Below are 13,229 nucleotides of genomic sequence, written 5' to 3' on the forward strand. Positions count from 1 at the left end.
TATTATTGATATTTTAAAATTATTTGTTATTATGATATTTATTTAATTCCGTCAATTTTAAAATTAAGTAGAAATGTATTGTCAGTATTGATATCTACATTATAATGTAAGTAATGTTTACAAAATTAACAAATACATTTTTCATTAATTTAAAAAAAAAATTATGTTAGAGTCAATTTTGATATTAGGTTTTTTAAAAGTTTTTCTAAAACCTTTATATCATATTTTAACTATCAAATCACTCCCTTCCTAATTAAAATATTAAAATATTTTTATTTAAAATTTATTTTAAATATAAAATATTTTAACAATTCATCTAAAAATCCCAAATAACCTATAAAAAAATCCTAAAAATACCCAAGATCAAACAAGGTCTAATTGTTTAATGATAATAACTCTAAATTTATTTTTTATTTAAGAATTAAAGGTAAAACTCAATCACTACAACAAAAAAATGCCTTTATGTTGAAATGTGAGATTATGACTAAGGATCATATTATCTTCTTAAAATTCAATAAAAATAAATCACTCGTAATTATGAATGTTACTAATTAGATTAATATAGTTACAAGAAAGTTCTTTGTTCTATTTTATTTTATTTTTTTAAGAAAAAAGTTAATTTCTTGAAATGTACTAACTTATCATCTCAAATTAATTATCTCCAATATTCATTCACTTAGCTTATGGACAAAGAAAGTTAAGTTCCTCCTTTGGACCATATATATATATATGTGTGGAAGATCTTAAGAAGCTTATATAATAAGGGCATCATCTAATTCCCCATTTTTCAGCAAACCCTAGAGAGAAGAATGGGAAGGGCTCCTTGTTGTGCGAAGGTGGGTTTGCATAGAGGTCAATGGACCATATATGAAGACACATTGCTAACCAATTACATACAACTCCATGGTGAAGGCAATTGGCGATCCTTACCTAACAAAGCAGGTAACCCTTTCATTTTTTCTCTCATTTGAAAAAATAAAATAAAAACTTAGTTGGTTTCCGTTTAAATATGTTTTGTAGGATTACTAAGATGCGGAAAGAGTTGTAGGTTAAGGTGGATGAATTATTTGAGACCAGACATCAAGAGAGGGAATATCGCGCCCGACGAGGAGGACATCATCCTCAAAATGCACGCACTATTAGGTAACCGATGGTCACTCATAGCTGGACGACTTCCGGGTCGAACTGATAACGAGATAAAAAATTATTGGAACACACATTTAAGTAAGAAACTTAGGGAAATAGGCATTGATCCAATTACACATAAGAAGGTGAACGATCATGATAAAGTGAAAGACAAGAGTTCATCTCAGAAAGGTAAGACAATGAAAAGGAAGAAGAATAAGAAAGAGACGACAAGTTTGGCCGAGATACATAAAGCCCATGACGTCCCAAAACCTATCCGGGTCAATTCCTTCTCAATGGCCCAAAATGACGGGTTTAGTCCGGCTAAAGAAAACGGATCCTACACATTTGTTGATAATTTTTTCATTGGTGTTCACGAGCCTGATCTCACGACATCGACTAATCAAGGTTCGTTGGAAAAAATATACGATGAATATCTACAACTGCTACAATTAACAGATGACGGGAAGAAGATGCATGCATGATTATTTGTATATGTTTGCTCAATTATATAAATATGAATTATAAGGAGTTTCAATTACATGTAAATTTGCTTCTTATCAAATAAATTAATGCATAAAATTATAACATAATAATATTTGTAAATTTATTTTTGAAATAAATGAATTAATATGATATTGTTTTTAAGTTTGTATTATGTATTATTATTTTAAAATTATTCAGTTATAATAATTTATAAGTTAAAATAGTTTAACTCAATATTAAAATTAGATGAGTGGGTGAATATATTACCTAGCTCATTGATGATCAACTCCCTTATAGTTGATCTTTTATTCTATGGTATGGATTATTTTTTTTAATTAAAATTGAGATGGAGGTTAAAATTATTGGATTACGTTAATTTTTTACATTAAATAAATAAATTTGCAAGTCTGTTTATGAAATTTTATAAAAATGTTAAACTACAAAAACAAATTTTAATTTTTTGAAAAATAAAATAAATTGTAAATTTCATCCTAATCTCATATTGCATTGATTTGAAAACAAAAGGTTGCAAATTTTATTAATAAAAATAAACTATTAAATGTTCCAATTTCATGGAGGATTTTGTTAGTTGAACTCGTGACCAGTTCCAGTTCTCCTTCTGGTAGATTCATACATTTTTTATTTATTTAAAGAAATGATGTCATGTTCCATTGGCCCCCATCAATGGACCCTTTATATTAATTAATTTTGTTTGGAAATTCAGAATATGTCCTATGTATCCAACCTAAACGACAACATTTGAAAATTAATTTTTTCTATCGAAGTTATTTAAATAAATTTTAATTTATTTAAAAATATTAACAAACTAGTTATAAAAAAATTAGATTTTTGATAAAAGAATTAAAAATATAATATATTTTAATATTTTAATTAATAAATTAAATGATATGATTAATAAGAAAATTGATAAAATAATATTTGATTATGATTATATTTTTTTTAAACCTAACCAATTAATTAATGTAACTAAAAATTTAACAAATATAAAAAATATGATTCATAAGACCATCTCTAAGATCAACTTCAACCGACATGCATAACTCATTATGTGTGCCTTTTTCTCCTACAACCCATGCGAATTTGTCTTCTCTCTTCAGTCCAGACACAAATATGCGTATAGAAGGTTCATTATCATTTGAAAAATGGGCTTTACACTTATTTTATTTTTTTTAACTTTTAATTTTTTTACATATAAATTAATACTTTAACTTATATTTTTTTACTTTTAAGATAAAAAATTATAATATTTTTTAAATATATAATTAAATCATTAAATTTATTATACTTAAATTTTATCTAATTTATTTTATATCTATTTTTATTAATAATATTTGTTTTTATATCATATATTTGCTTATTTAAATATATATTCTTATAAAGAAATATTCTAAGAATATTCTTTTTGGTTTGGAAATATGTTTTTTTGGTTAAAGATGAATTACTGTTTGATGTGACGTTATTAAATTTTAGGTTACAAACTCATTCTCAAACCCAAAATGCAGTAAACGTCACATCAAACAGTAATTCATCTCCAACTAAAAAACTCATTTTCAAACTCTAAAAAAATATTCTTAGAATATTAATTTTTTATACAAACTTTTTAACCTTATTAATATTATTTATATATTTATTAACTTTACATATTTAATCTTAATCTTTTCTTATTCATTTAATAATATTAAAATAAAATTAAGTATATATCAATAATTCATAAACAATAAAATTTTAATAAACAAGCATAAAAAAAATAAAATATATTAAATAAAATTTTAAGTATAATAAATTTAATAATTTAATTATACATTTAAAAAATATTATAATTTTCTATCTTAAAAGTAAAAAATATAAGATAAAAGATTAATTTATATGTATAGAAATTAAAAGTTATTAAAAAAAATATACAAGAGCTATTTTAGAAAAATGGTGTAATGAACAGTTATACTGCATATATATATATATTATATATATATATATATATATATTTTAGAGAGTATGAATTCTCTTATGGAATTGCGTTTTACAGCCGGTTGAAACAGATTTGGTGATGCGTTTGCATTTGTCGGTCGGTTGAAGATGGCCTAAAATAAGCCCAATATATTTAAATTAAAAAATATATTTATATTTCATCCAACTAAATTATTTATGTAAAATCGTAATTAAAAATATATTCAAAACTATTTATCCATTTTCAGTACAACTCACACACAACTTTCTCTAGATTTTAAAATGTTTCTAAACAAGTACAATTAACTATTATTATTTCAACTTTTCAAACTGTTCATTTCTTCTTACTAAAATAAAAATAAATATAAAAAATATGTTCAAATATTGTATCATATTATTAAAACCGAATTAACTTTACGAGGTAAGCTAGTTACTAGTATAATCTCTAATTCTCTAAGTGATATAATTTTAAAATACATTAATTTTATAATAATAATAATAATAATAATAAAGAAGAGGAGTGATATGGGAAGGAAAATTGAGAAAATGAATGAAGAAAAAATAAGTGACATCATATCATTACTGTAAAAAGAAAGATAAAAGGTGAGAAAACAAATGAAACAGAAAATGAGAATGCACTAATCTAATAGTATTTAGTATTTGTATAACATTTTTTAGAATAAACTATAAAAACAACTGTATAAAAAAAGAAGAAGTTAATTTAGCCTTTTATATCATAATTTTAAAGAGTTATATATATCATTCTTTCTCAAATTTATTTAAAATTTAAAAATTTTTAAATATACCTTTCTAAATAATATTCTAGAATAAATCTTAATTATATATATTAATAAATTTAATTTTCAAATATGTTATTATTTAACCCTTTTTTTTGAAAAAAATCATACTTATTTAGACGTCAACTTCTATCATAATAATTTTATTTATTTATTATATTTTTTTTTATCAGTTAACAGAGTTTGCAATTTTAAAGTAGATAATTTTGTTAGGAGGTAAAAAAAATAATAATAATTAATAGAAATTAATCAATTTGTAAAAAAGTAAAAGAAAAAAGTTTAATAATGTAATATATATATATATATATATATATATATATATAAATATATATTTCAAAATATTATAATATAAATATTTGAACTAATTAGAAAGAAAAAAATCAATTTAGACAAAATTTGTATAGTACATATTATTTTATTCATTATTATGAAATATTTTGAATAATATTTAAAATTTAAATTGATTTAAATAATTTAGAAATGTAAAATTATACATTTTATCATGAAGATAAGACTTTATTTATAAAAAAGAAATTATAAATAAATTTTAATAAAAATAAATAAATAAGAAAAAAAGAAGAGGGAAAAAATATTAATATTGATGAGAGACTAAATTAATTAATTTTACATAGATATTTTTTTTATTTAGAAGTTAATATACAACTATACATTATAAACTAGTTTTTTTCTCTAAAAATTATATATATATTAACTGTTTTAAATCAATATATATTTACAAAATATTTTAAGTTATATTTTTTTTTTTTCTTTTTACTCTCTAAATTAGAAAAAGAATGACTCATTTCAATCTCTATTTAATTATATAAATAAATATTTACATTATTCTTGGACCTTTAAATAAGAGATTTTTAAAATTGTATTGATTGATGGCTAAAAGATGATTGAATAAATATTTTTTTTTTTAAATGAGAGAAAAAATAAATATTAACAATATATTATATAAGAAGTTAAATGAAATATTTCATAAATGAAAATGAGTTATTTTTTAATTAATAAGATATTAATGAGTTAATTACATAAATTTATACATCTGAATTTACAACTTTTTCCTTATTTTTAAAATCAAAGTTTGCAGCTTCTCACCTTTTTATATACACAAAGAATTTACAATAACAAAAAAAATGAAGTCCACGTTCCAAAAAAATAATGCAACATAAGATAAATAAACAGTAATTAAATTATAGTAAAAAAATAAAATCCATATATTTTGGTTTAAAAATAATAATATAATAATTGTGTCCCAACAAGAAAATGTTGTTTTAGATAAAATATAGAACAAATAATAACATTTTACACACTTCAGTCCATTGAGGAAAAAAATGAACATATTGGACAAAATTTACAAGAAAATAAATTCTTGAAAAAAAAAATTGAGCAAATTACTAAATATTGTGAATTTAGATATATACTTGTCAATTTCAGTGTAAGTAAAAGGATGAAAACATTAATATTGCTAACAGGTTTATTATGAACTTAATCAATCATATTATTTAATATTTCAAGCAAATATAAAAGTATTTGTTTCTCAATCTTGACTGTTATTTCAACCAAACAACACAATGTTGTAACAAACAAGGATGCAATTACAAAGACCATTCCTCCAGTCATGTACAATTTCTACTCCAGTTTCTACAAACATCCATGAAATAATAAATTCAACAAAAATGAATTCAAAAAAATACAAGGCCAAAGAGGCTCCCATCCATTTGACATTTTACAGTGGCAAGATCTTCTATTACATTGAAGGAGGAAAGAAAAGTGTTTCTTTCCCAATCCATATGATATATATATATATATATATATATATATATGTCTAAGAACAGCACCCACCGGTTTTAGGCGCTTCTTCCTCCCCGTTTTCCCCCTTCAAGATTACTGTCCCTCCATTCCCTGTCCATGAAAGGTCTTGCTTCTTGAGCTCTTGCGACTGGATCACTTTTCGACTCAAAATATTGTAAATCTCTTTTACAACTGTCTGGAAAGCTGCAGTTACATTTGAGGAATGAAGGGCTGATGTTTCAATGAAAAACAAGCTTTTTGCTTCTGCCAATGACTTCCCTTCAGCTGTGGTCACCTCTCTCACATCTTTAAGATCCGACTTGTTACCGACGAGTATCGTGACCACATTCATGTCAGAGTGAACTGGTTGTTTTCCATTCAAGAAAATACAAGTTTATTATTACTATTACTAGACCACAAAAATACTCAACTTACCAAGTGGTTTTATTATCATATATAAAGACCTTTGGAAAAATGCCCTCATTCTAATAAGCAGAGAACACCCAAAACTAATTGAGACCAGGTGCTTTTGGTGTCGAACTTGAGATCTCAACCTCTTACGTTCGATTTTCTTACCCCGTTCGATTTTCTTACCCCACTGGAGTGGTCCTAGGTGGGTTTATTACCAAAATTTAAGACTATGGCCACAATCAATGGAAAAAGGGAAACAAAATGAAAGCTCGGGCATATAAAAACTAGAAGAAAAGAGATTGGGCAATACATACTCTGAAGCTCATTGAGCCATCTGCCAATGCTATCGAATGTTCGTCGTCGGCTAATATCATATACCAGAAGAGCACCAACTGCGCCTCTATAATATGCAGACGTGACAGCCCTGAACCGTTCCTGACCAGCAGTGTCCCAGATCTGTGCCTTAACTTCCTTCCCATTTATACTCATTGTTTGAGTCTGAAACTCCACCCCAATTGTTGATTTTGAATTGGGGTAAAATTCACCTCTTGCAAATCTAGCAAGTAAATTTGATTTTCCAACAGCTGAATCACCGAGCAAGACAATCTTGAAAAGATAATCCTCAGTTTGTTCCGATAATGCCATTTCAGTCGATATAGAATAAAACAACACTGTTATCTGTTATGACAAGTTTCCTTCCAGTTCTATAAAGAGCCAACCATCATCTTTTCTTCTTCTTCTTCTACAGGTAATCAATCAATCTCTCTTTTCAGGTGAGAATAAAGGGTTGAGCTTCATTCAACAGTCTCTGAAATGTAAGATAATGCCAGACCATAATAAAACACCTTGATAGGATGAATAAACTTCGGATTGTGCTGTTTCTCCCTTTGCAATGTGAGAAAAGATGATCCCTTTTGATCAAAATTTATATATGTTGCAAAGAAATTCACTGAAAGCTGCAGATCACCCACAAATTATTGACATGTATACTTAAAACCCAATAACTGGCAGTGTTTAATTCTTAAAAGAGATGATGCAGATTGATGATGATGATTAACAGTGTTGGATATTGGCAAAAAGGAAGACAACAAGTTACCTCATCGTCTTTTTGTTGATGATCGATCCGTCTGAGTTGATGAAGAATAACAGTCGCTCTCCGTTTGTGTCGACGTGGATTTAGGGCTGAACAGGGGAGGAGAAGATGGATCGCGATGTAAGGAAAGGGAGAGGAAAGAGTCGTCGTATTGACCATCACGTCTCACGATTTTCTCACGCTATTCAAACACAAATTACATCCCTCAACTTTCAAATAATATTATCATTTCCCCTACACTTCTACTTTTCAACCAAAAATATTAGTAACTTTGATTCTTTTCATACAAAATTTATGAATCGAAAGTAAATTGAAATTTAGACTTTTTCTTTTGAAATCTCGTGGCTTAAGATTTTTTATGGTTAAAGTTATAAAAAATTTAGTTTTGTCTTTAACACTTTTAAACATCGTTAACTTATTATCAACCTGACATTTATAAATAAATAGAAGATCAATGTCATTGATTTAACTATCAAAATTTACCGAATTAAGGGTTTTGACTCTCGAATTTTAAAAAATTGATAGTCAAAACTTTCAATTCACTAAAATATGATAGTTAAATAATTGTTATGGATCTTTTATTTATTTATAAATGACATGAAGATAATAAGTTAATTGTGTTTGAAGTTGTAAAGATAAAACCTCGTTTGTATAATTTTAACCTAAAAAGTCTCCAATTCTGAAATCTAGAATAAAATATTTGAAATCTCAATTTAACTCTAATAAAGTGGCACAATTTAATAATTTTGTCCTGAAATATTTTAGTTAATAATTAGAATAATATAAATAATAAATAAATATTTAATGAATAATGAATTATTTAAAATTAATTTTAAATAACCAACTTCAAACAAGACTTTATAGATAGTTGATTGTTATACTTGGATATTTGAAACACGGTTAAAAGAAAAGTGTAGGTAAAATAACACAAATTTATTTAGTTTATTATTAAATTTATCATTATTACTCCACCAAGGTAGTTTAGTCGTAAAAATCGGTTTTAAGAGAACAAAATGTTACGGATTTGATTCCATCTGAAACTCAAAGTATTTTGAGTTTAAACGGGGCTATGACTATAGGGTGTTATGTTAATTCTCCTTTAATTCCAAATATTAAATTTATCATTAAATTTATTAAAAACATATCAAACAAGGCCTTACACAATTTTCTATTCCGATTAAATCATTTTGGTATGAAAAATAGAGGTAGTTGGAATTCATCTACCTCCTCAAGTAGTTGAATAAATGAATTTCTTTTCTAAATATAAATGTTTTTGTTTCATTTATTATTGTAGTTCAAATTTACTTTGTCTCTTTTTTCAATTTTAATTGTGAATGTTATCCCAACAATCAATATAAAACATTTTTGATTAAAATATAATAAAAATAAAAGATAATAATAAATTATGAGTTATGAGTTATTAAGTTTTTTTCCTTCTTTTATGTGTTGAAGTTACATTCATTTTGGCCGACTCAATTTGTGTAAAATGATCATTTTGTCAATCTATTGAGTCAACTAGCTTATTCACTAAATTTATAAAAATGAAAATTCCCACTTTAGTTGTTTTTGTGCTAAGGATTAAAAAAATAATTAAAATATCACATTATTTTATCACTTGAGAAGATATTAAAGTGATGGTTTAATTTTTATAAGTTGATATTTATTTTTATAAACAATAATTTTGAATTTATAATGTTTTCCTTTCAAATAGCTAAAGAATCAAACAAGTTCGTTATTGAAAAACATTTGAATAAATACATCTCTTTCCATAAAAAAAATTAAAGAAATAATATATACAGCAACCTTATACAACATCTTCTTTGTACAACACCTACTAATTTTGCAAGAGAAAATATATCTTGAAAAAGAGAAAAATATTTTCTCTTTTTTGCCAAATCAGGTAAATGTTATACAAAGGAGGTGCTATATAAGATTGTTGTATATATCATTTCTTAAAAAATTAATATTTATTTCTATAAAAAAAATTAGTAAAAATTTCAATAATCATATTTACAACTTCTAATTTTGAACTATAATTTTTTATCTATTAAACAAGAATTACTCTATTTAAATTAACCTAGTGAGTTGATATTCCTACAATTGACAACTCCACAATAATCATGTTCTTGATTATTGTAAAGTGTAATGTGACATCAAAATAGGCCTTATTTTGGTTCTTAGCTTAGTTACTATTCCAACAATGGAGAAGATAAGTCACATTCACACTCTCTCATGAATATAACAAGAAACCTTTTTAACTTTAATAAAGTAATCAAATTCACCCAAATTAATTTTACTTGTTTAAAAAGTTTATTTGATTTCATTTTAAGATATTTAGTCAATTGTTTTTTTATTATCAAATATCAGTTTATTGCAAAGGTAAATGCTTTTTAAAAATATTATTTTGTATTTTAATCCATAAATAGTTGAAATGACAATAATCTGACCTCTTTATAAAAATTAAGTGCAATATTCAAAGACTAGCTACAAGAAAATGTTCCACTTGAAAATCTAACACAAATTGAAGGGTCAATTTGGACTTTTATTCCTTATTTACCCAACTTTTCAAACTTGCTAAATACACATCTTAATTTCGAAAAAGTTAAAAGTTTTTCAAATTATTTTTCCTTTTAACTATTTCGGGACATAATTTAAAAATATTATATTATTAATTCTTATTTAATCGTATCACTCAATTCATTATCTAAAATATAAAATATTTTATATTTTAAATTATTAATTTTATTTTATCATTATATACCAATACAATTTAATCCTTTTTTACCAAAAAAAATCATCACTAATAATTATTTTCTAAATAACCCGTTATTTGAATAGCTTCAATCCGAACCATTATTCTCTTTTTAAATTAGAGCATTAAATGGAATATAAAATATTGTTCAATTAATTAAGATCATTGTTATTGGACTATATATATATTTTTTAAAAGAAAATTAATAATAAAAATGCTAAAAACAATAATTTTTAGAGCAGAAATTTCAGGAAGAAGCAATAAATAGTTAAATTAAAAAGAATCATGCTCAAGACACTTAATATCTCGAGTCCCATTAACTAATAACGCTTTAAGTTAAAGCTTATGTTGAGTATAGTTTAAGGTCATACAAATTACAAATGAGGCTAACACAGAAGAATCATTACAAATGAAGTCAATTATGAGATCATTTGAAAACTCTTTACATTGGATTCTTTTATGAGAGCAAGTACCATCTCTTTCAGTTGTTAATTATTAAGGGTACATCCAAAATAACAAGTCCTAATTTTAGCTTCCACAGGCCAACATGGATATATATATATTATTATTGTTTACAAAAGGTAACTTATTGAGTGTTTCTGCAAAGTAATGAAACAATTGCTAAACACTCAGAAGCATAATTATAATCCTTGAATATATAATTAATTACCAAAATCACTTACATTATTGAAATTAAGTCTCCAGTTTGCAGTATATATATAGTTTTATATAAAGCCTTCCACTTCATTAAGAATCTGCCAATTATAATGAGTATCTCAGAATTTTTATACTATGTAAATATGAATATATTGTTAAAAGAAGTTGCTTAAAAAGAAAATAAATGAAATAGGATGCTTTCAATGAGATTAGAATGTTAGTAATTCATTTGAGAAAGATAATTATTATTATTTCAAAAAAGGACCAATATGAGCTGAATCTAAAAGATCAACCAATTGCTACGTACAAAAATGTAATGATCGGTTTGTGGGAATTGATTTAATAAAAGTGTTACCAATTGGTCTGCTTGAATGTATTAGGATAGTTAGGGACGGATTTTTTAATTATAGTTGAGGGGCTTACAAAAACTTTTAGGATATGTTTAAGAAAATATATAGATAAAACAAATATCATTTTTTTTAAATTAGAGAAGTAAATAATAAATTAAATTAAAAAAAAATGAAATTGGAGATTATGACATTTTTACCGGAAAAAAATTAGTTTTTTCGAAGTTAGGTTAAAATCCACCTTAACAGTAATAGACTATATTACCAATATTATTGGTATCTTATAAATATTTGAGGGAAATATTTGAGAAAACAAAAATATAAATATATTTAGTTCAATCTAAGATCCATATCTTGATATTTCCGAATTGAGCATATAATTTGAACAATTTCCTTTTACAAATTTCAACTTTTTTTAAAGTAAAAATAAATAAATTGAAAGAAGAGTGATAGAAGGAATTTAAGAGAGAATAGAGAATGGAACACGATCACTGCGTCACTAGCCGTAAAAATGAAGAAAAAGAAATTTGTTATTTTTTAAGCAAATGAACGTCGTTTTCTTATTCATTTCTCAAATTAAAAATATCATATTTATGATCAATCAGATATTGGTATAATCAGCCACAATTGATTTGGTTAACTTCCAATTATCCAAACTAATGAGTGCATTTTGAGTTTATTAATATATTTAATAACACATAATATTGTTTGAATTTTAGACTAATTTATTTGTTTCATTTTATAAGATCACCACAATATTTCAATGAAAACTAGAATTCCAAACAGAAACAAGAGGAATAAGAAGAAGACACAAATTTGATATCGGAGTTCAGCCCAAATCGGACCTACGTCTCCGTCAAGCTCAGCTTAGAGCTTGATTCCACTATAGAGAAAGAGTATCAGATTACAATCACTCGCCACTATCTTTCCTTATCTTACACACCTTTCTTTGCAAGAATTCTTCACCAAAATCTCTCAAGAAATGTAATCTCACTCAAGAAAAGGAAAAACAGAATACCCTCAAGAATTAACCACCTAGCTTCTTATATCAACATAAAATGAATGACCCGGTTTTACAATTAATTAAACCGGACCAAAAAACAGCTAACAAAAAAAACCGGTTCAACCCAAAATCAACAATAACTTTAATGTTTAACTAATTTTAAGTAAAACAATACTTTTTTTTATAGTACTGATTAATTTTTTTTTTTTAACAATAGTCAATTTAGATTTGGACAAACCAAACCATAAAGGTAATTTATATATGTATTTGAAGTGTTTCAAACAGAAGATTATTTCAATTACTAATTTCTTATTTAAATATATATATATATATATATATTATATATATTATATATATATATATTATATATATATTATATATATATATATATATATATATATATAATATGAATTATTTATATGGTAGGAATATTCTTCATTTTACTTATAATATTAAAAATAAAACGTGGGAATTTGATGTTATATATTTGGATGGTGTCGGGAATGATGTAACAACGTAAATGAACCTGAAAAATGAAATTTCTCTCTTATTATATTTAAGTTCAATCATGTGTTGTCACATCATTACAATGACCCAAATTATCACTCGCTATCATTACTCATCTACTCTATTTTAGTTATGGATAATTAATTCCCAAAATTATAATAATATAATTTAATTCCTTCTTGGAAATCTTTCATGCAATTTGTTATAATACTATATTTAATCCTAAGCTCTCAGATTTAATAGGAATTTTTATTGATAGATATGCTCCATTTTTAAATTTGTATTC

At 24.7% G+C, this 13,229-nt stretch overlaps 2 protein-coding genes across 2 annotated transcripts; one reads left to right on the plus strand and one right to left on the minus strand.

The window, feature by feature from the left end:
* The first annotated feature begins 776 nt into the window (after window positions 1-776).
* On the plus strand, window positions 777-1,611 carry LOC124927015 (myb-related protein 308-like). The gene is made up of 2 exons (XM_047467350.1): window positions 777-942; window positions 1,021-1,611. The coding sequence occupies exons 1-2, from the start codon at window positions 810-812 to the stop codon at window positions 1,608-1,610; spliced, it is 723 nt and encodes a 240-aa protein (XP_047323306.1). The 5' UTR covers window positions 777-809; the 3' UTR covers window position 1,611.
* A 4,300-nt stretch (window positions 1,612-5,911) lies between these two features.
* LOC124927016 (ras-related protein RABA5a-like) lies at window positions 5,912-7,832 on the minus strand. Its single transcript, XM_047467351.1, has 3 exons — window positions 7,681-7,832; window positions 6,899-7,540; window positions 5,912-6,536 (listed from the first exon to the last, which is right to left on the minus strand). Exons 2-3 carry the CDS (start codon window positions 7,227-7,229, stop codon window positions 6,208-6,210), a joined length of 660 nt encoding a protein of 219 aa, XP_047323307.1. The 5' UTR covers window positions 7,230-7,540; window positions 7,681-7,832; the 3' UTR covers window positions 5,912-6,207.
* Window positions 7,833-13,229: the final 5,397 nt, after the last annotated feature.

Source organism: Impatiens glandulifera, chromosome 2 (genome assembly GCF_907164915.1).
Source record: "Impatiens glandulifera chromosome 2, dImpGla2.1, whole genome shotgun sequence".
In the NCBI taxonomy this organism is placed as follows: Eukaryota; Viridiplantae; Streptophyta; class Magnoliopsida; order Ericales; family Balsaminaceae; genus Impatiens; species Impatiens glandulifera.

Excerpts from the sequence above, each read along its gene's own strand:
- LOC124927015 (XM_047467350.1), top strand. The coding sequence starts at position 810 with ATGGGAAGGGCTCCTTGTTGTGCGAAGGTGGGTTTGCATAGAGGTCAA. Across the intron at positions 943-1,020 it reads ATCCTTACCTAACAAAGCAG|GATTACTAAGATGCGGAAAG; the intron begins GTAACCCTTTCA and ends TATGTTTTGTAG.
- LOC124927016 (XM_047467351.1), bottom strand. The coding sequence starts at position 7,229 with ATGGCATTATCGGAACAAACTGAGGATTATCTTTTCAAGATTGTCTTG. Across the intron at positions 6,537-6,898 it reads ATGGCTCAATGAGCTTCAGA|TTCACTCTGACATGAATGTG; the intron begins GTATGTATTGCC and ends GAAAACAACCAG.